The following is a 23836-nucleotide window of genomic DNA, read 5'->3' as shown; positions in this document are numbered from 1 at the left end:
CCACAAATTGGTGCCAAATCTTTATTTTGTACATAATTACTAAGTTAACAGGCTTCCCTACCTCTCCTGACAACAACCCTACTATATAGCCAAATGAATCTCTTACCTCTAAAAGTTCATCACCAATGTGCATTCGTCCATCTTTTCCTGCAGGTCCATCTGGATTGATGCCAACTATAAAAATGCTCATCCGAGACCTGTCTTTGTTTCCAGCAAGGCTGAGTCCAAGCCCATTCTTATCTTTCTCAAGCTCAATAATGTGCAACTCTCCTGGCAGATCTGCATATCTTTGCCTGATTTTCTCTACAAAAAATAAAATAAATGCAAAATAAAATTATATGCAGCTGAATGTGAACATACAGAAATATGCTACGTGTTATCAGATTCTCAGCATCACTAACATATTTAGTTTCTGACATTTGAGGTTTTCCCAGCATAAACAATAACATACGAATGGCCATACAGAGCCAAGCCAGTGATCCATCTTGCCCAACATCCTGTCTTTCAACAGTGGCCAATGTCAGCTGCTTCAAAGGAAAGTGAATGGACCAGTGCAAGTATCAAATTATTCTTATACTCTATTGTCAAGTCCCAGCATCAAGCAGTCAGAGGTTTAGAGATACCCAGAGCGTGAGGTTGCCTCAGTGACAATTTTGGCTAATAGTCATTGATGGATGCATCTTCCATTAACCCAATTTTCTTTAAAACCCAGTTATGGTTTTGACCTTCACAGCTGCTAGCAAAAAGTTCCACAGGCTGACCGTGCACTGTGTGAAGAAGTACTTCTGTTTGTTTTAAACCTGCCGGCTATTAATTTCATTGGGTGACCCATAGTTCTCAGATAATTAACACTTCCTTATTCACTTTCTCCACATTAGTCATGATTCGAAAGATCTCTATGAAATCCCACTGCAGCTGTCTCTTTTCCAAGCTGAGAAGTGCCAGTCTTTCAGATTTCCTGTTTTATACCCTTATATCATTGTGGTTGCCCTTCTCTGTAACTTTTCCCATTTCTAATCTCTCCCCCACCCCAGAAGGAGTCACCAGAACTGCACACACTTTTTGAAGAGTGTGCATATACCATGGATTTACATGGTGGCATTATGTTATTTACTGTCCTATTACCTATCCCTTTTTTAATGGTTCCTAACACTGTTAGCTCTTTTGACTGTTGCTGCACATTGAGACAAGATTTTCAAAGAACTTACCAGAATCATTCCAAGATCTCTTTCTTGATTGGAAACAGCTCATTTAGATCCCATCATTTTGTGTCTCTAGTTGAGTTTATGATTTTCCATTACACACTACTTTGCATTTACTGACACTCCATTTCATATGCCCAATCACATATGTTATGAGACCTTTTGTAACTCTTCACAGTCTGCTTTGGACTTAACTACCTTGAATAATTGAATATGGTCTGCAGACTTTGCCCCCTCACTGTTTACCCTTTTTCCATATTATTTGTGAGTATGAAAAAACAGAACCGTCCCAGTATAGATCTCTGGGGGACACTATTTCCATTTCTCCAGTATGAAAATGGACAATTCATGTCTATCCTTTCTTTTGTGTCTTTTAAACAGCTACTGATCCATGAGAGAACCTTTACTCTTAGCCCATGACTGCTTAGTTTCCTTAAGATGTTTTGGTGAAGGATCTTGTCCAAGCCCTTCTGAAAGTTCAAGTACAATATATCCACTGGATTCACTTTGTCCATATGTTTGTTGACCCTCCCCAAAATTGTAATAAATTGGTGAGTCACAATTACCCTTTATGAAAATGATGTTAAATTCCCTCCCAACAAACTGTTTACCTATGTGCCTGACAATTCTGCTCTTTGCTATGATTTCAACCAATTTGTCCGGTTAAGAAGTTGCCTGGGAGTTAGGCTTATCAGCCTGTCATTGACAGGATTACTTCTTGAGCCTTTTAAAAAAATTAGCGTCACATTATAAGGTTACTAGAAGATAACTAGAGAGGCTGATTTAAGTGATAGACAACATACAACAGTTAAGTAGTTCTGTATATCTGGTTGTGGTGATTTGTTTCTGTTTAATTTATCAATTTGTTCCAAAACCTTGGACTGAGATGAATAGAGGACACAGGTCCTCAGACCTGATACCTAAAAAGAACAGTTTAAGTGAGAGAATTTTCCTTGCATCCTCTGCAATGAAGACCAATAAAAATAATTCATTTAGGTTCTCCATAATGGCCTTGTTTTCCTTGGAGTGTTCTTGTAGCAGCTGGATTGTTCAGTTGCCTTATTGACGCAGGTTTTGATGTATTTATTTTTTGCTGCTAGTTTTTGAGACTTTTGCTCGTTGCTTTTAATTTCTTTTTGGTCTGGCTATACTTATGCTTTTATGCTTGACTTTCCATAAGTTAGGCACCTTTCTACTTTCCTCAGTAGGATTCCAGTTTTTAAATGATGCCATTATGCCTCTCTCAACCTCTTTAACTCTGCTCAGCATTCTTTTTATCCTCTATTTTTAAAAAACGTGGGGTATACACTTAATTTGAGCCTCCATTATGGCACTCCTTTTTCTTAAGAAAAAAAAAGTTTCCATTCAGCTCGATGGAATATTACAAAGCAATTTTTAATGTTTTTAGAAGTTAGTTGGACTGCAGTGCAAGATTTACATAATTGAATATGTTTGAGAGAACATTTTCTATTCACATTTTCCCAACGGGAAAAACATGAGTTACATTCTCTCAGACTAGCATATGGGCTTCTACAATTTTTTTCTGTAGAAAGAGAAATCTCATGCTTCTCATTGCTCTGTGCCATTCTGTTCCAGACTCAGAGCTATTTTTAAAGCCATTTTTAAACATCACCTAATGCCAACACTGCAATGGTGCAGGCAGTAAGAAAGCAAATTGAAGTACTTAACTGTGATTAGATTTCACCTCTCAGAATCGAGAGATGAATGAGACCAACGCATTTAAAAAAAGGAGTAAAGAGGAAGAATATGTATGTAACTATCTCTGAGTCAGCACTTGGGCTAGATCAAGTATTAGCCGTTACTGTTCTACTCTGAGTTTGATGCCTACTGCAGGCCTAGGGATGAGGTGTAGGGAGGGACCCACTTCATGCCCCAGAAGGGGCAGAACCTTGGGCGCAAGGGGTGAGGCTGAGGATAATCAGTCCTTCGCACCACTCGGAGCCCAGTGCTTGGCTGACCTAACAGCCATCAGCTCTGTGCAGAGTGGCACTGCTGCAGCATTTCAAAGGGGCCCAGAGCTTTGGCCACCACCACCACTACTGTAGGAGCACTGGCAGTGGCCAGGAGCTCCAGGCCCCTTTAAAGTGCTGGGCCCCTGTACAAATGCCCCCTTTATCCAACCCATCAGCAGGCCTTATTCTATTACAGGAAAAGGCATGCTAGTAGTACAATTTAAATGCTACTGCACGTTTCCAGGGCAACAGGAGGAGGAGCTGAAAGATAATTTAAAAAGTGATTAAAAATAGTTGAAAAAGAAGAAAAAAAAAAAAAAAGAAACTTTCACCATGAAGTTTGATCCTGCAAAATTCCCTTCACCTTCCACTGGCTTCAGCGTGATTTGAGGACACTCAGTACTTTGTGTGATCTTTCCCCAATGGTTGCAGTCACTCATAAAAATATGCACCAATTACAACCTAGATTCACAGGCTAAAATTAACCCTCCACTAGCACAGTTACAGGGCTAGCTGCAGCTTCGACCCCTGTTCTCTTCTCTTAGGGTGAAAACCCATCATTCTTCCCCTGAGAGTCTGAGCTACAGAACCGAGCCAGGATTTCTCAGCAGGCCTAATTGCACCTGAGAGAGAGAGACTTTCCTTTGGGAGCAATTGATCACTAGCTAAATGCAGGAACTCAGAACAACTGTTTCAAAACAATTATTTATTTAACCATAGGAACATAGCATTCACAGAAAAAGGGCTAAAACCACAAGATGGTTTCCTTTTAACGCTTTCCTCAAAGGCTATGCCTGGACTGCAGGCTTCTGTTGACTAAATTTCTGTTGACAGAAGTTTGGTTGACAGAGGCAGCATCCAGACTGCCGATCTCTCAGATCTGCCGGTTCGGAGCGTTCTGTCAACATCCCTGTACTCCTCGTTGCATGAGGAAGAAGGGATGTCTCGACAGAAGGCCAAATGTCGGAAAAGCCTCTTGCAAAAGAGCCACCAGCAAAAGACACACAATTTGCATATCTTTTACCGACAGTTCTCGGCAACCGAGACATAACCAAAGCATAGGCATCCCCAGTTTATCCCAAGTGTGCCAGCTCCCGAGGAGTTAGATGGCTTCTCTGCAGTCACAGCTTCTGAGGGCCTAGGCTTTATCTACTCTAAGTTCTTTGCTTCATGTTTCTTGCCTGACAGCATCCTCCCCTGTTCCAAGGCAATGGATGTTGGGCCCACCTTGATCACAGTCAAACCTTCAAAGGTTTTGACACCTGTATGGTTACTTACATACTAGTAATTGGGTTATATAATACCATTGTGTACCTTCCTATGGCTATAAAGTGAGTTCTGGTAGGAGTTTACATTCTTTGAGTTATGAAGCAATCAAACCAAGCTTTCCATAATATTCATAAAATAATACAGAGATCTGCCATATACAGCAGAGTCGCAACATTCACGAGATTCAGTGTTGAGAACCCTCGCGGATGTTAAATTTCACAAATACAGGGTGCTTGGAGCCCTGGGAAAGCTGCAGCTGCCAGTACTCCCTGCCTGGAGCCATGGGGAAGTGGCGGCTGCCAGCACTCCCAGCCCCAGGGAAGCAGCAGCTACTGGTGCTCCCTGCCTGGAACCCTGGGGAAGTGGCGGTGGGCGCCAGTGCCCCTGGCCCCGGGGAAGCAGCGGCTGCTCGCGAATAATTAAATTTGCACATGTCACACTAGCAAATGTCATGAAATCGCAGCCCCTCCTCCCACAAATACTAAAATGAACTAACCTTTTAAAATTTCTGTATTTTATATATATGACAGATGGCACTAGCACTTATTTCCTCTCAAATTAAATTGCAAATTGTTGGTTTTAATTGTTGCATGTGTGTCAGTCTGTTAATTACAAAACAAAGATTAAATATGACTAATCTGTTCTCACTCTCTTCCTCCTGCCAATGCTACTCAAGATCAAGGTTTTGTCACAGGTATTTTTAATCAAGGTCATAGACAGGTTGCACACAATAAAAAGAATTCATGGCAGCCTGTAATCTGCCCACAACGAATAGTTGGGGCCCCACCAGGGGCTAACTACTGGTCACGGCTCCAACCCTGCTATTCTTCCTGCAGCATAGACACAATCTGCCCCTGCTCCACCCCAGCTACTGCTCTTGCAGCAACGGCTGACTTCTGGCTGTGATAGCTGCTGCTCTGGCTCTGGCCCCAGCAGCAGATTCTGCAGCAGGGGCTGCTGCTCCTGCTCCAGCCCTCAAAGGCAACCTGGCCCTAGCTGCTGGCAATCCCTCTAGCCCTGGGCCGCCAACCCAGCAACTCCAGGAGCTGTTTTTGTGGTGACAGCCAGCGGGGGCTGATCTGGCTCCAGTCACTGCTCTGGTGGCCACTGATCCAGCAGTAGGGGCTGACTGCCAGCCACTGCTCTGGCTTAAGTCACGACTCCAGTCTTCTTGTTGCTCTTGGGTGCGGGAGGGGAGAGCTAACAGCAGGCTTAAGCCAAAGATGTCACAGTGGTCCAGTAAAGCTATGGTACTGATGACCAATCAGGTCCTTTGTAATACATCTTTAAATCATCTGGCTTGAAGCTGAAGCTGTGAGTTGCACTGTTACAGGGTTCAGGAAGACAAGTTACTCTGCATTATAACCACAGAGTATACTATTAATAAAGGCCCATTCCAGTCTAAGCTTTGTCTGGACTAGCGATTAAGACACAGGATTGCAAGTCAAGAATCATAAGTCTCTAGGTCAGGTGAGGAATTTCACAACAAGCAGCAGAGACATAGCTGCTGTATATTTGTATGCTAGAAGATTTACCTGCTGTTGCTTGGTTCCTTAACTCCAAAGCTTTTTTTTTTTCCTTCTCCTTTTAAATCATTGTTCTAGGGTGGAGCCGGGGATGAAGGGGTCATTATTCAGGCTGCCCTCGGAGAGAGAACAACTCCAGCCCTCTCTCACCACAGCAGCTTGGGGACAGGTGAACAGTGCCTCTCCATGGCTGCTGCAACTGTGGCAGGCAGAGCTAGGGGAGTGGGACACGTCTATCAGCTGGGGGAGACAGACAGACAGACACATACACAAACTATGTGAAATATACAGCAGATGGCAGTTCCTTTCTCCACCCCTCCCTCCTGCTAGCCCAATATAGTTATATCTGACCCACTCCACTTGCTGCCCTCCTGTGGTCATTCTGCAGGATAACATGTCCCTCCAACCAAACTCCTCCTCCCTTTCCATTTTATGAGAAACAATTGAATTCCAGGCCAATCCCATTGTCCCAGCACAAGCAAACCCTGACCTTGCTTTAAGTTATGATAAAAAGAAGCTTCACATCAAATTTAGCAGCCTTAGTTCTTGTCACTTAGGAGGAGATCTTGAACAGACTCTGAGATTGACAGACAGATATGGCGACAAGGTATATGGGCTACTGGTGCCCCAGCCCCAGAAACACTCATGGCTTAGTGCTCTGCTCCAGCAATGTTCAGAGACCCAGGTCTCTCAGAGTTTGAAAGTTTTTTTCACGCAGAGCTGCAAAGGGCCTGCCTCCGATCAGTGCCTGAGGCTGCAGGCTCAAAGCAGTTGATCCCTGCCTTCTCTACCTGTGCCACAGGAGGGAAGAGGATGTGACATGATTGGCAGCCCTTATCTCCCACCTATCTCCCTCTCCCACTTGCCCCTTCCTCCTCCCTCCCCTCCCCCACCTCCAAGTGAGGACAGCAAGAGTAGAGGCTTGACCTTGCACCTGGCCAGCTACCTGACAGAGCTTCTTGGGTGAGCATCTGGCACTGGCCTGGCCCTAGGGAAAATGGCACCCTGGGCAAGTTTGCATTTTGGTGCCCCTGGCCCCCATGGTGTCCACTGTTGCCCCTGATCCCTCACAGGGTCCCTATGCTAACCTGTCCCCATCTCTTGCACTCCCTCTCTGCACTACACCTCTTTGCCCCTAATGCCTGCACCTCCTTCCTGTGCCCCAACCCCTGTACTTTGCCCCCTGCACTGTCTCGCTTCACTCCTACCCCTTGCACATCATCATCATGGTGGAACCTCCATCGCTAGAGATTTTTAAGTACAGGCTTGACAAAATCATGGCTGGGATGATTTAGTTGGGGATGATCCTGCTTGAAACGGGGCTGGACTAGATGACCTTGAGGCCTCTTCCAGCCCTATGATTCTATGATCATCATCAACCCTGGGCTCAACGCCCATTGGTATCTGATGCCTCCCTCACTATTTCTTTACATCCTTTCCTGTCCAGTGCAGAATGCCTTAGTTTTGGTAGACTAGCTCCGCACCAATCTACTACATCAACTCATTCTCTCTGGGTCTGCCTCTCCTCTCGAGCTGTCCATTATGCTGAATGCCAGGGTATTGATCTTCATTCATTGTTCATTCTGTAGATATGCCTGAATAGGGATAGCTTCTGCTTATAGCCTTCTGCAGTAGGTTCTTTTTCAGCTGTATCTTCCTGTACAATTCCTCATTGGTTACCTTCTGCATCCATTCTATTCTCAGGATCTTTCAATATCGCCTCTTGAAAGCCAATATCCTTCTCTTCAAATCTTTCGTTATCACGCATGTCTCACGTCTGAACAACATGCTGCTGAATATACAAGTTTTCAAGATGTTCAGCTTTGTTTCTAAGCTAAGCATTTTGCTCTTCCAGATCTTATCACCTTCAAACTCGCTCTTGCTTTCACTATTCTAGTTGCTATTTCTGTCTTACAATCTAGATCATACGTAATGTTGCTCCTCCGATAAGTGAAATTCTCTCTGTTCTCTAGCTCAATCCCATCTATACTGATCTTCCTTCCTATTTCCTTATCTCCAAATACCATTGTTTTTGTTTTATTGATTGTTCATAATCGGGCTGTACTGTTTCCCTTCCTCATATAGCACCTGCCCCGTTCTGCTAACTTCCCTTCATCTGCCTCGTTGATAACTATATCATCTGCGAACCTTAAATTGTTAATTCTCATCCTGTGCACTGACATCCCTTCTACCTCTTCCTTGATCTTGTCCATCTCTCTCTCTAGGTGTGTGACAAAGATACTTGGCAATATCAAATCTTTGTCTCGTACCTGTACTCGTTGTAAACCAAATTCCCAACTCTCCGCACGTTCTCACTGCTGCCTTGTGCCTCCTACATCCCCAACTCCTGCACCCGTTGTGGAAGCACACGTGGACCTGCCCACCTGGATGTGCAAAGCAGCTGAGCTGGCATTGCTACTCACCCCTACACTGGACTGCTGCTCCTTCACCTCAAGTAGCCTAGGGAGAGCACCAGGAAAGGGAGGAGAATCCAGCTGCTGATGCCTCAGAACAGCCCAGGTGAGGAATTGACCTTAGCATAGGGAGTCCTTAGTGTGTGTGTGTTAGGGGACAGGGACTGTTTTCCGGTCCATGTTTATGTTATTTAAAAATATATACATCAGGGGTCAGCAATCCAAGAGTGGCATATGACCCAATTTTCATCAGCACTCGAGGTGGGAGCTCAGCTCTGCCATGCTCCTTTCCCCCATATAGCTGGGAGCTTGCTCAAAGCCACGGCGCTTTTAACAAAAGACCAACTAATGCTACTAACCACCACATAAACTGTAAAGCCCGGGATTTTATTTATTTATTTATTTATGGAGCAGTTGTAAGTAGAGCTTGAACCTTGAGACCTGACCAGTGCCAGATGAGAAAATTTGCCGGACGATGGGAGGTCAACATTTGCTAGCACACATTACCAACACTTTCACTGCTTACTAGCTCTTAGCAGACATTTAGCGGTACAGTACAGCTAAGTAACAACACAGAACACTGAGAGCCAGAACTGGTGGCTGTAAACATACTTTATGGGACCATGGGTAACTTGGCCACACCCATGATAATGAAAGTCATGCTGGGTTATGAAGTTTGCCATATGAGAGACTTCTGGATCAGACAGGTTAGTGACTTCAGAAAGTATCAACGACACTTGGAACATATATAGAGGTCAGAAGGTTAGATTTTGGCGCTCCACTTTGGAAAGGTTGCAAAGATTCTAAAATATATACTGGATTATTTGAAGTGCCTTATCAACATTAATTATTCAATAGTTCCTTCATTCACCTAGGGGTTGAGAATTCCTATCACAATTGTATAGCTATGACAAATAAGGTCAGAGAAGCATAAAAGTCAGCTGCAAAATACAGAACAGAGCTGGTGATACAACCACTGTTGCACTAACCAGGATCCAGGGGCCTTAGCCACCAAATGCTTTATTCATTCTATCAGTTGTGAGGCGGTAGATATTGAGGATGAGCTAACTCTTCTGTATGATTCACGTACAATTATAAAGATTATTGATAAGTAATCAGCATGTCCCATTTTGATTGTGCAGCTACAATATTAATGCAGAATGCAGGAGAACCCAGCAGGAGGCCCAGGCAACATGCTGTGAGGCCATCTGCTCACTCAGCTGAGACAGAGCGAATGGCAGGAACACAGCACTGCACAGCCTCTCTCCAATCACAGCACAGGCTCTGCAGCAGGAGGAATTTATTACTAGACTGACATTAAAATACCAAAACCTGTGTATGGCATTATATTTTGGAACGGAAAATAACTGATGCAATAAAGCAGAATGTACTTTAATTATAAATACTCTGAGGCAATGTCTAGACTACATTTCTCTTTCGACAGAGGAATGCAAACAAGGGAAATGAAAAGTGCAAATGAAGCACTAATTTACAAATCTCACATTTCATTTGCATAATCTCATTCCATTGCTTTCTTGGAAAAGATTTTTGCGGGGCGGGGGGGGAAGCAGTGTAGACAAGGTTCTTTTGAAAAGAAAACCTTTCAAAAGAACCCTTATTCCTGAAAAAAATGAGGTTTACAGAAAGGAGCACAGAAATGTGTTTAAAAAAAGTATTAAAGGGGTCGCTTCTTTTTAAAATGTTTCTGTTTTCTGGTTGCTATGTGAAAAACCCATATACACAAAATTCCTCTGTATGGGCTGGGCGTTTCATGAATTAGGAAGCAAGTCCCAGAGAGGCAGCCATGTTAGTCTGTAACTTCACAAACAACAAACAGTCCTATGGCACCTGAGAGACTAACAAATGTATTAGGTCATCAGCTTTTGTGGGTGGGTTTCACCTAATAAATGTATTAGTCTCTAAAGTACAACAGGATTCCTTGTCATTTATTTAGGAAGCAATCATTTGAAACAAACAAACAGTGTCCCTGCTGAGGAGACTACAGTGGTAAAATGCTGAAAGATTACGAAACTACAGAGGAAATTACACAAAGAGTGATTAATGTGGTGAATGCTCCTCTCAGCCTGGTAAAAGGGCACATTCATCACTTACTGCGACAGAAAAGCACTTTATATGTGTAAAAATACACATGCTACAGATACTGTTTTGCTTTTAAAATTAAATCTACTCAGGAGGGCAAACTTATACTATTTGAGATAATGAGATATACTGGATTTTACAAGCTTCACCTATTACTACTATTTAAAATACTCTTCCAAGGGCTGTCCTCTGTGCTAGTTGATTGTAGGGTAAATGTTACCACTCTATTCCCAAGGCTGTCATTATCCAGTCTGCATACAAATATCCTTTGGGTTTCCTGATGATTTCCTGTGACATTGTGTTAGCATTCTCAGTTTGCCTCTTATTAAGGCGCTCTTAAGATCATTTATACAAGTACTTACCTAAACAAACAAGCATCTAACTCTTCTTTTTAATGCATTTTTAGCTGTCTCTTTCCTCCAACTGGTGTCAATTTTCAGTTCTCTGCCTAGCACTAGGGAGCCAGTTAGCATTTGCTTTTGCAAGAATTCTATTATCTGCCTTCATTACCAGATACTTTACACTAGGCAATTGAAATTCTGTGTTTATTGCATTACACACAGGGTATTAAGCTCTTTTTTGTCACTATATGGAGTTGTTTCCACATTCCATGAACAATAAGCTTATCTAAACTTCAGCAGATGTATATTACAAATAACATTTAGCCTACTATTGTAGCATCTACAGATTCTTTTCACAATACCTGGATCACATGCATGCATACATAATGAAATAAGACCACTGCACCAATACTGAACAATGCTGCAATAATATAACCCAGACATAGAAGCGGATAATTATTTCATTTTAAACTGAAGTCTTGGAAATGGAAGACAATTGCCTTCAAAAGGTACATCATTATGCTGCCACGGTGCTTTTTCACTCCAATATTATTATGTTAAACGGGAAAGAAATATGCAAATAAATAGTAAGAGATAGGGCTTGCCAGTTACAATTCAGTTTACTCGAGCTTTGCTGCTGTACAGTGACAAATATACAATGCACCACTCTTTAAACAATCTTTTGTCTTTCTGCAGGGTGGTGGCTGTTTGTTACAGTACACAGCTACAAAGACATATGATGGCCCCCCCAAAGAGGTTCAGCAAACTGTTTCCCTGATAAAACAAAAAAACAGTCCTGCAGCACTTTAAAAGACTAACAAAATAATTTATTAGGTTATGAGCTTTCGCGGGACAGACCCACTTCTTCAGATTTGGATATCAGAACTCTGACAAGTTGGACCTATGTCTCCAGTGAATGAGCTGAAATTTGCAAGAATGTTTATTTTTCCCCGATATGAAATAAAGCCTACCTAGACCTATAATGATAAAAGAGAAAGAAAAGTGTTCTGGATGATTCAGCAGCGAGGTAGGATTTATATATTTAAGTGAAACAGTGCTGAAACATGACGTGGCACATGCAAACAGAAGAATGGAAGTATATTGAAGAGGCTGGCAGATTATATTGATACTGCAATCTTTTAAACACCTACCCCACATAACTGTCAAACACCACAGTTTCTTTTGGAGACTTTGTTGTGGCCTCATTTATCCCTCTGTGTTGGCTTCTATGTCCCCAAGCTACCATTGCCTTCAAATCATACAAGACATGGTTACAGCCATAGTCTTTTCACTGATAGCTCTACCTGGACTCTGACACTTCACTCACTGTTCTTCCTTCAGCATTGATCGACATCAGAATGCAGTTAGCATACACAACATAAATCCAATGTCGCATATCAAACAACTAATTCCCTGCTTAGCTTCACTTTAAACATAAAATAAAGAACAGGGAGTCCCTGGAATGCTAACCCTAGTGCTGTGAGGGCAACACATCTAATTCACTGATTGCAATTTACAAGAGCCTAAATGAGCACATTAAAAAGGCCATAATTTAACAATCTGGAGCTCAGAAATCTCTTGCCATTCAAACAATGAATACATTATATCATGATATTTCAGCTAGCCTCACATTCAATGCCATGGAGGCAAAGAACTCCATGAACCTTATCTCAAAAGGTACTGCAGCCTATTGTGCTCAAAACCACAGGAGCTATTAGTCATGGACCACAGAATTTCATTAGTGTTTATTTGGGTGTCCTAAAAATCAGACATTTTCTTCTCCAATATAAAGAGAAGATGTGTTCAGAACCATGGACCTAGCTAAATATATCACATATTGCCTTGTGGTCCGTCCCACACCAAATGACAGGAGATGAGACACAGGGGCCAGCTCCAACTGCAGCTCCTTCAGAGTGTCAGGCCAGAGATCATCTAGTTTGACCTCTGACCACAGACTATGAATTTTTACCCAAATGTGCCTGATGTGGCTAATAGTGTCAGTGAAATTCAAGTATTTAATTCTCAGAAAACTCAGCTGCTGTACATCCTGGGCCAATAACAGGGGACAGCAAGAGGAGCCACCAGTTCCCAACGCCTCTTCTTCATAGCTATGTTGAGTTTTAGACACTTACAGTAAGAAGTCTTGCAGCACAGGTCTACAGACTTGGGCTCCTGCTACCATACTAGAAACAGCAGAGTAGACACGAAGTCAGAAGCTGGGGCTCAGCACCTGAAACCCACCCCTTTTGCTGGTCTTCAGAGCCTGAGCCTGAACATCTTGACAGCTGATTTTAGCATGGTACTGTTAGCCTCAGTCCATGGACCCAGGCTCAGAGGCTCACTGCCTCAGGTGTTAGAACTCAGCATAGACATACCCTACAATGGGAGGGAATTAAGCGAGATATGTTGAGATGATCCCAGCCTGTGATTTGTGTTCCGTGCTGCAGAGGGAAGCAAAACCCAAGCCCTTTCCCCTTCTCACTTTGCACCAGCCAGCAGAGCTAGACGGCTGAGAACTGAGGTGTCACGTGCTCCATCAATGAGGTGGTTCAGCAGTAGCTTCTCTGAAGCACAATGTTCTGGTGGAGCTCCCCAGGACTGTGCCACTTCACATCACCCTCCAGACAGGGTTCTGACTCACTGGCACAAACTGGACATAAGTTATGTACCTTCAAAGTACGTTACTTCACTTTCAACTGTAACAGCAGCATTTGTATAAGCTGAAGTGTCTGACAAAGACTAACTTATTTCGCAACCCCAGCTAAATCAAACAACAAGAAGCTGTCTCTCACACACTTATTTTGTACATGTATGTCTCACAAGAGGCAAGAAATTATTGAATTTTTATATAATGTGTCAGAGCGTGAGTGCATGGGAGAGCACATGAGCGTACACGATCAATACAAATTGCCATCAATCTCACAGAATAGCTAACCCACTGCAAGTAAATGCTGATTCAGAAAATGATCTGAGAATGTGATGATTTTATGCCTGTAAATATAACTAGTCCAGGCCTAAAGAAGAACTGTACAATCAGTATACATTGTAAATAATGACAAAATATTCTTTAACCTTTCAGGCTTCTTTTCTTTTGTACCCACTTGTTTTTTGAGAGAGTTGTTATTATTTGGGATCTTTAGGATCTGCTTTCCTCTCTTCTGCTCCTCTCCTCTGGTGCCCATCCTTAGCTTTGCACCTTCTTTCCTGCCTTGTCAAATGCTTATGATAGCTTCACTTCTTCATGTGGCAGGTGCCTTCTGTCTCTGTCAAATTTTTTCTTTGCAACGCCTCATTACAAGAGATGAAAAAATGTTTCCTGCAAACATCCACTTGATTTTTTAAACTCATCTGCTGTGCCCACAGATTGACAGACCAGACCAGACCAGGCCAGACGCTGGCCAGCAGGGACTGCTGTGACCATCGAGTCTTATCCTCCAGGACAGCACAGGCCACAGAACTCTAAATGGATTCCTATTCTTTAGAATATTCTGTAGAAAATTCTTTAGAAAACACATCCAAGCAGGATTTAAAAATTGTCAGCAATGAAGAAGCAATGAATAAAAGAGACTCACCTCATTCCCCTGGCACACCAGCCCCAAAGTTTAGGGGAGCCAGGACTAGTAGATTTTGTGGGCTCCCAACAGCTCTGAAGTGGGGCCAAAATAAGGGGTTCAGTGTGGGAAGCGGCTTCCAGAAAGTGGGCTGGGGGGGGGTGAGGTCTGGACGAAAGGCGATGCAGGAGCAGGCTAAGGGTGGTCTGTGTAGGAGGAGGAGTGCTTAGCCAGATAACTCCCCAGGGAACACAAGGCTCCATGTCCCCCATTACCCTTAAGGGCTGCACATGCGCACCCACACACCCCACGCTGCTCCAGCTGGCTGCAATTATGATCAGTCAGAGCAACGCGGGAAAAACCTCCAGGCAGAGCTTCCAGGGGCTCTACCTGGCAGGCGGAAGGGGGTGCAGCAGCACATGGAGCTTTCTTCCACCTGCCAGGCAGAGCCCATGGACCAGATCCAGGCCTGGCTTACCTGCCTGCAGCCTACGGGGCTCTCCTCACCCCAGGCCAGATGCTGGCAGGAGAGACGTGCTTCAGGGGCTAGATCCAAGCAAGCCACGGGCTCTATTTTATTTTAGATCCCCAGTTCAAGCCCTATACATGAAGGGTCATCAGTAGGCCATAATTATGACATATAGCATTGGTACACTGTATACCATATCTAGGTTCTTAGGGGCCAAGCCCTTTTTGTGAACTTGCTTGTAAAATACCTCCTTAGCCACGAAAAATGAACCATCATCTTTTTGAAAAAATGAACTTGTTCGCGGAAAATTTGCCGTGCAGAGTACTCTGATGCTGTGCACTTGTTCCTCATGAAAGAAAAATTCCTTTCTGCCTACTTACTTGCCTTTCAAATTGCATATTAAGGAGCATCAAAGCACTCACGCCTACAGAGCCAGGATTTCCTTTGGTTATCTCAGATCTACTAAGCAGTTAGTGATGTAAAATCCTGACTGCTGAGTTTAGAGAGCCTCAGGACCAGGAGAATTCTGCAGACCTAAGTGCTGGGGGGGCAGAGGACTCGCAAAACCCTCCAGCATATTTCTTCCCTACTGCTTAGCTCCTGCTAACGCAGGATATTTTAGCTAGATGAGAAAGAAACAAAACCCACCGACAGATTGAACATCACAGTGGCACTAGCGGATTAAATACAATTCAGTTCTGCAGACAGTAATTCCAGGCCCCAGGGCAGCACAAATCAATGGCTCCCCCATTCCACTCCCTCAGACAAAGCCACAAACCACCACCCTCAAGAAAGGGAAACTCCAAAGGCCACCCCTCAATCAGAAGACCCCCCCTTGGTCGAGGGCAAACCCATCCCTCTACTTGCCTGGAGGTGCCCCTACACCACCATTCTTCCCCGCTCTGACACCCCTGTCTGTGCCCAGATCAGCACCCTCCCCTCTCTGATCCCCACCAGCCCAGCTCTGTCCCCCAGATCGTCTCCTTCCCCTCTCTTTCCCAGAAACCCCCAATCCAGCTCTTCCCCGATCCACCCAGTGGTCCTGTGCCTCTCAGTCTGGTTCCTTTCTCTCAGCCATCCCGACCTACCTCTGACCACCCCTCTCCTTCCAAGCCCGGTTTCTCCATTCCCCACAATCCCATTCCTGGCTCTACCCCGGAGCTCAGTCCTTTCTTCTCTTCCCAATCTGCTCCCTCCCCAGCTCTGTTCCCAGCTCAACTCAGCTCTCCCCAGCCAGCTCCCTAGGCTGGTTACGACCTCCGTGCCCTCCTCCCGCTCTGCAGCTTCATGGCACCAAGCTCCAGAGCTCCCCACCATCCTAACATGCTGCTACAGTAGCACTTTTTAAAAGGGCCTGGGACACAGGGAGGCAGACCTGGGCCCCCTTAAAGTCCACCAGCCCCGATGCAATGGCCCCCTTTGCGCCCCCCTGTCAGCAGGCCTAATACAAACAGTGCAGAAGTTATCTTCCCGTGATAAAATCCTGCATGAAAACACAAACAGCTACTCTAAAATCATGTTGAAAGATGACACTTAAGCCCACAAAAAGCAACAGCATTTTAAACTAAGGGTATAGCCTCACCCTCCATACAGCTTTATCACATCTAGTCCTGGGATAGCCTCCCACACTAGCTGCCAGAAACTCCATCTTTTGGATATTGAATATGTAACCGAACAGTGCAGCAGAAAACTTATTGTATAAGATAATCCTACATTATTCAGTGGCTAAACTAGAAAATTTTAACTGCTGTAAATTCCAGGATTTTGTGATATAGCACAACAAGTACATTAGTCTTCTGAGAGATTCCCAGATCACTGGGCAGCTTTACATACCTAGCATGATTCTTTAGAAACCCACAGATATTAAAATATAAAATATTCAAAAATATTCATTGTGCTGTGTAAATCTATAAGGTCTCAGGCCAACCGGAAACAGTACCAAAAATGCACTGCAACATCCAGGTTAACATGTGTGTTTGCATCCTAGACAACAACAATCTTTCTACTAAGGTGCAGGAATGATCTGCACAGATACTAATTTCTAAGATGCACAGCCATGTCAGAGTGTCATATACAGAAGACCCTGCTCCAGAATGCCTTTCTGTTATTCCTACCATGGAGTCCATGTCCACGGGTTTTTGGGGGAAGCCAGAAATGGGACAGAAAACCTCTGCCCCAGGTCCCTCGTATTACATGAGGGTTTCTAGCTCACCCCGTGTATTATTCTGATTTGCTAAGATTGCTCTCACCAGTAAGATCCAAGAGCCCGTCTCTAAACTGGTATTCAAATACCGCTCGTCCAGTTGATGGAAGAAGAGGTATGCTGTGTGTCTGAATAAAGATGGCTGTGATAACCTTAATTCTCTGTGATACTTTTCAGCTAGGCATCCTTGAGCAAAAGTGCCAATAAGCAGTCTAGACTCTGAGACCCTTTTTCTCAGAAGAGTAAAGTCCATGTGATGGGAATAATCCTGGCAGAGTTCCCCTTCTGGTCTTCGCTTTGCTCTGCCATAACAACTACACGGAGGAGGTGCAGGGGGAGAGGCAAATTGAAAGGCTGTAGTAGGTGGTCCCTATGAGGAACGAGGCCTAGAAATTTCAGTTCTCTAGGGGACAGCAGAGAATGAGAAACAACATATTCATTGCTCTTTCCTCCAAAACAGCTTTAAAACTTAGGATTGCAATGGATAAATGAAAGGGTTGAACTGCCACTCTGTTTGCAACACAGAGAGGAGGAAATTTGGAGCTCAGGGTAAGGCACATAGCTCACGGTGTTGGGGAGAACTCTGAACTTCCTCTGATATTGCAGGGGGTTGTAACCATGTGAGTGAGGTGGGCTGGGTGGGGCAGACTGGGAAGGGGAAGAACACCACGCCCTATGTTTCCACACTGTGGAACAGATCAGAATCCAGAAATGAAGCGGTAAGAGCAGCAGCAGCAAACACATTGTGACTTCCCTCCAAAATTTCACAATTTCTCACTCATCCATCTCAAAATAACATCAACCTTTTGGAAGACAAATTGCTCTTCTGTTTTAACTAGGAACACGGACCACGAATTTCATGAACCAGACACAAAGTTGGGCTCCTAAATCCATATTGAAGCTCCTAGTCAGTGGGAGCTGCTGGGGCACAGAACTTTTGTTTGACAAAACCATGCATGACAGGAGGAGGAGAACATCCCAGTCTCATTATCAGCTGAGAGTCTTGTGTAGGGCTATGTAGACATGTAACATCAGAGTGATTTGACAAGAACAACACTGGTTTAATGATTATTCTTAAATTAAAAAAAAAATCTGATTAACAGCGTAAGCCAAGTTTCAGCCTAATTAATTAGTTTATGTTTGCACAACACTTTCTAAATGTGTTAGGGTTTGCTTATCACATATACAACATTGGCTGAGCTATACAAGGTTGCAAGATACAAGCAAAATTAATCTAAAAGTCTCTGTGTAGGATCCAAGTCAATTAAGAGGAGGAGGAGGAGGAGAGGATACTGTGGCCACCTCTGAAGAAGCATTTCTGGCTAGTTAATGGTAAGCAAACAGATCTGACCATCCCCATTCTATGGTATTTTCCTGCAGTTTTTTTTTTTTTTTTGCTGGATGTAATTAGCACTTGATGCTACTTGCAAAGATATTATAAAGGTATTTTAATGCACACATGGAACACAAAGGCTTGATCACCGAGAATTAGTTTAATGTTTATTTTATTTGGAAATGATTCTAAAGCCGTGTCTATACAGTAGGGTCTCAACATTCATGAACTTAAGGTTCATGAATTCAATTATTAGCCAGAGGCTGCTTCCCTAGGCTCCAGTGTTTGAGATGACCTCAAGAACTCACTCATGGCTTTAATCAGTAATGCAGCCCTCTCAATATCATGCTGCTGAAACCTTTGCCATCCCACCCCCCTTGCATAATCCATATGTACATACACCACACACACGTGCACACATAGACCTGCATGCACACACACTACTACCAAAAGCACAACAAAATTGGTCATTGTCTTTTATGGTCCCCAAAAGCTCAATGGTTTGATGACTTTACAACTGTAGTAATAACTCACTTTTGGCAAGAGCAAGAGGATCAAATTTCAGCCTCCAGGCACTGATAAACCCACTCACAATGTCCAACATCATACAAACAATTAGAGGCTCATTATATTTTGACAGTAGGACACAGAATTGACTGCCCTCTATTCCCACTACATTTCTTCTCATTCTAATTCTGTACTTCACTTAACTACTATGGAGACAGGTGCGTTAGAAATGCTGATAGATTAGAAAAACAGATGTCAATCTGTTGAACACATATCAAGTCAACATCCAAGACCTAATTACTTTGCATCATGTATGTTGGCAGACAACAGATATAAAAGCATATTTTAAAGCAGCCAGTCATGTTATATATCTCAAATAACTATGGCTAATAATTGTGGTTAAGCTTTTGGATGCATACCATAACTGCACAAAGCTGAAGAAATACTGATGACTAGTTATTAAAAATTAGTATGCTGCATAAAGAAGGAAAATGCACATTATTGATATACAGGAAAAAAATTGACTCTTCTGAACAGTTAAATAAATTAGGCTGAACAGTCTGAACTGCTGCCATACTATAGGACATTTCACAACTGATCTCTGTATAAAAATAAATAGATATTAACATTTTTCCTTTCCTATAGATGATTATTTGCCCTGTATATTCCCAGTAGCTACTGTTTAAACCAAACATATCAGGAAATTGCATTTTAAAGTTTACTGTGCTGTTATAAGAACAATCTCTTCTGCAAAATTCTAACTAGAATTAGGGATTTGTCTACCCTGGACAAGACATGTTGCATATCTTACTCACCCCTCCCACCTCCCCGCCCCCAATACCTCTCCTGACAAGCATATAGTATCATTTGTCATGGATACAGCTAAAAACACTAAATAAAAATCAGCTGTTCAATAATTCAGACACATAGCCTCCTCCTGGTATACTGATTCATTACTCATGTAAATGCTTTAAAACCTCTCTCCTACCCAATCATGGCACATTTTTAATTACAGGTCATTGCAGTGATGAGGTAATAGAGATATTTACTAATATAATCTTAAATTAGTACACCAATGTCTTTTGTACACAGTTTTACAGAACAAACCCTACTTTCTACAGTAATAAGTTAAGAGAAGTTAGGCATCTGCAATATCTGAACAAGATCACATCAGGTTTCCCAACCCCCTTACCGTGTTTTGAAGAATTTAATAGTCAAACCTCTCAGTCCCAAGACAAAACCTATTTCATGAGAAATGCTTCAGTACTGTTACCTGGACACCTGGCTTGTGTTAGAATAAACTGTCATGCCTAATATCTAATGAGATTTGAAGCAACACTTAAAGATCAGATTATACTTCAATGCAAAAGCCCTTGTTTGTCCACCACCAAGTTGTTTTATTCCTATTTTGCTGCCTTCTACAATGAAAATGCTGAATATTTTGTTGAGGTTTTCCCAGCAGCTTTTTCCTCTATTCAGCAAATATTTACCTAACACATTCTTACCAGGCAAAGTGAAGGAAATTCAGCCATCTGTTTCTACATTACAACAGCAGATATGAAAAAGAGTCGATTATTCCACGCAACAAGGAATTTAATGTTATGAATTCCAATAGTTTAAAAGACTGACCTGCTGTTAACAGTTTTGCACTCTGGTATCATGCATTTAAGTATATTAAAACAGTGATTTACAATAAAATATAAGACAAGTAATTTAAAGGTACTAAATTCATCTAAGAGTCTTACATAGCGTATGAACATGCTCCCAGCTGAGAAAAATGGTTTGTGCTACTATCCTTTTGCCTTTATGACTTCATTAGTTCTGAATGATCATTAAAATACTTAAAATGGCTTGTAATTGAAACAATTACAATACACAGACACACAGACACACACACACACACATATGAATCCTTACCTGGGAACCCCCCTTGTACCATTGCTGTACCAGCACGTACTTCAAGAGATCTGCATTCCTGACAAACATTCAGTGCTGTAAGCAGCTCAAATCCTCATCATACACAGACCCAGTGCTCGTTTTCTTCCAACGACCTTGGGCCTATTTCTCTGAGAATTTTTCTGCCCTAAAGGGCAAGCTGTCAGTCTCTTTCTATTATGAGATGCAATCAGTTACACTAATTTCAAGCAACCCACAAGCTAACAGTTACATCTGTCAGCAGATTAGAGCTGCCTATGAAAGTATGCAGGGAGAAGCAAATCTCTCGTTTCCCACATCTGACCCACTGGTGCTCTACGGCTGCTGTTTGTTGCATTGATTTACCCTGCTAGCATTTAAAATGACATCTCTATCCCCAGAAACAAGTCCATTTAAAACATAGCCATTTATATTTTTAACAAGTAGTTTCAGTTAATATTACGTTTAATGAACCACTCTTACCGCAGGGAGAGAGAAATAGTTAACAGCATTAATTATACGTGCACACTCTTTTAGTGAAAATTACCAAGGTTATTGGGAATTTTTATTAATCTAAGTGACTTAAGAAAATTGTAAAATTACATTTTTTATTACTAAGAAAGTGTGTTCTTGCATCATTTTATATATCAGACATAAAACCACTTTACTATTATTAGCATGCAAAAAACTTTCAACTTCATCAGTAATTGTATTTTACTACCATTCTAAAACAAACAGCTTTAGTTTCATTATAATGTGAATACTGAACTGAATGTTAAGAAGATGTTAAATTTCTCATTTTGGAAATTTAAAACTGGTTAAATGTCTTAGAGGTTTATAATTATTTGATTTTTAAATATACTCATCTTAGGATTTCCTTATTAATTCTTTACTCCAAATGACTAATCTTTTTAAAGTGTAATTCAGTGGGTTTGTATCATCATTAATACACTCATTTTTAACATTACCTAGTCTTTCTTTGTAATATATATAAGGGCAACACACACACAGAGAACCATCTGTTCAGTGCATGACATGCATGTACACAGTAAAATTCCAGTCCCAAAGGTTTCCAGTTACAGTTTTACCAGTAGTTCACTCAAATGAAATTTCAATATTGCAGCACTACATGAGATTAAGATAGCTTATGCATCTGATTCAAAAACATAAGTAAAAACATAAAATGATGGACATCAGGATCTGTATCCTCATTAGTACAAAAGCTTGCAGGGATGTTCTAAATTACAATTCAGTGCCCGTCTAGTTCTTTTATTAGGGGTTGGTTAGAAACCTATGTATTTTAGTTAATTACAAGTGTGAATAAGAAAAGAAAGAAGATTAAAGTGTAGAGACACATTAAATAAGGATTAACATGAGCTCAAAAATGAAAGTCAGAGCTTTATTTGTGTAATCCTGACTATTCTGCATTATCTATGAAAATGCACAAAGCTAAATACACTGCCTAATAGTGCACTTAGCAAAAGTAACATTGTTAAATATAGAAATTGTTAATGCCTGAGCCCCTTCATAAAGGTTCATACACTTTATTTTCAGCTGGTCATGTCTTTCCACTCTTTGAAACCCTCACTGGTATTTGCTGTTGATTGCAGTGACATCTGTTGGAGAGGCAGTGTTCTACTGCAAAAGCTTAGTCTCTGAGTAAGCATTTTGCAGCAGCAGCAATGAAAATGTATTGTTTGTTTTCTTGTTTCACAATGCAGCCTCTCACAAAAGGACTTGACAATAATGTCTAAGTAGGGTGACCACATTACCCTATGGCAAATACAGGACGCTGGCCTCCAGGGATGGCGGGCTGCTGTCCCAGGTCAGGATTTCTCAGTGATCAGGGCTGCTGCCCCTTGGTGAGGCACTGGAGATGGGAGGCTCAGCAGCCTCTTGATGAGGGAGGAGCAGAGGATGGGGGGGGGTCCTGAGAATAGGGGCTTCGCAGCCTCCCGGCAGTGACAGAAAACAGCCGCCCCACAGAGGAGCTTCCACCTAGCAGAAGCTGCCTTCCCAAGGTGGGAATGCTGGGGAACAAGGCATTCACCTCATGGAGGAGATCCCTGGTAGCGGGAGCTGCCTTCCCTCACTATGGGATGCCAGGGAATGAGGCAGCCACCCCGTGGCAGAACTCGCCAGCAATGGGGATTGCCATTGTAGGGTGCTGGGGAGTGGGGCAGCTGCCCCAAGGAGAAGCTCCCCTGCAGCTGCTGCCCCCAGGCACAGGGCACCAGGGAACAGGGCAGCCGCCCCATTGAAGAGCTCTCTGGCAGCGGGGGGACTGCAGCCCCAAGACATCAAGTCACCAACGAACAGGAGCCCTGCAAAATACGGGACAGTCTGCTCATTTTCTTAAAGTTGGGACGCTTGTAAGACAGTTTAAATATGGAACTGTCCTGGAAAAAACAGGACGGATGGTCACCCTACATCTAAGCAACCAGCGCCGCCGCCCCCCCCCCACACCCCACAACCACTCCAGTGATTTACAAAGCCAAGTTACTCCTTAACACCTGACATTTCTTCAAACACTCGCAATTATTCAGGAATCTGATTATTCTAATAGATTAATGTATTTACAGCCTCTGTTTCTTCTATAATTTTTGCTCATTAAATGCACAGCTTGTATTTGAACATTTTTAAAGGTGCAGATGCATGATTTTATGCAAAAAGAATAAGCTATCACATCTCACTACAGGCTGAGCCTCTCTCATCCAGCACTCTGAGGACCTCACCAGTGCCGATCAAGAGAATTTGCTGAACCATGGGCAGTCAATATTATGTAGTAGCATCACCAACACTTCCACTGCTGACTAGGCTCTTAGAAGACATTTAGGGGTAAATTACAGCTAAATAACAGCAGAGAACACTGAGAGCCAGGACTGGTGGTTGTAAACAAACTTTATGGGACCACAAGAAACTTGGCCACACCCATGATAAGTGGTCATCTAGCTAACTAAACTCAGGCCAGATTGTGGATGTTGCCAGATGAACCTCTCTAATCTGGCACACACTCAACCTGTAGTTTGGGTAT

The 23836-nt window shown here is 42.7% G+C and overlaps 1 protein-coding gene across 6 annotated transcripts in view; it reads right to left on the bottom strand.

Moving 5' to 3' along the window:
* The window catches only part of PATJ (PATJ crumbs cell polarity complex component), a 202846-nt gene that overhangs the window by 84126 nt on the left and 94884 nt on the right, over nt 1-23836 (bottom strand). For all 6 annotated transcript variants that reach the window (XM_075002220.1, XM_075002217.1, XM_075002218.1 and 3 more), the window contains one exon: nt 107-303. In XM_075002220.1, coding sequence (XP_074858321.1) covers nt 107-303 — 197 coding nt within the window. The remainder of the gene's footprint in view (nt 1-106; nt 304-23836) is intronic.

Source organism: Carettochelys insculpta, chromosome 9, assembly GCF_033958435.1.
Source record: "Carettochelys insculpta isolate YL-2023 chromosome 9, ASM3395843v1, whole genome shotgun sequence".
Lineage (NCBI taxonomy): Eukaryota > Metazoa > Chordata > Testudines > Carettochelyidae > Carettochelys > Carettochelys insculpta.
Note: the sequence above shows the minus strand (reverse complement) of the source record. Positions and strands in the feature narration are given on the sequence as shown.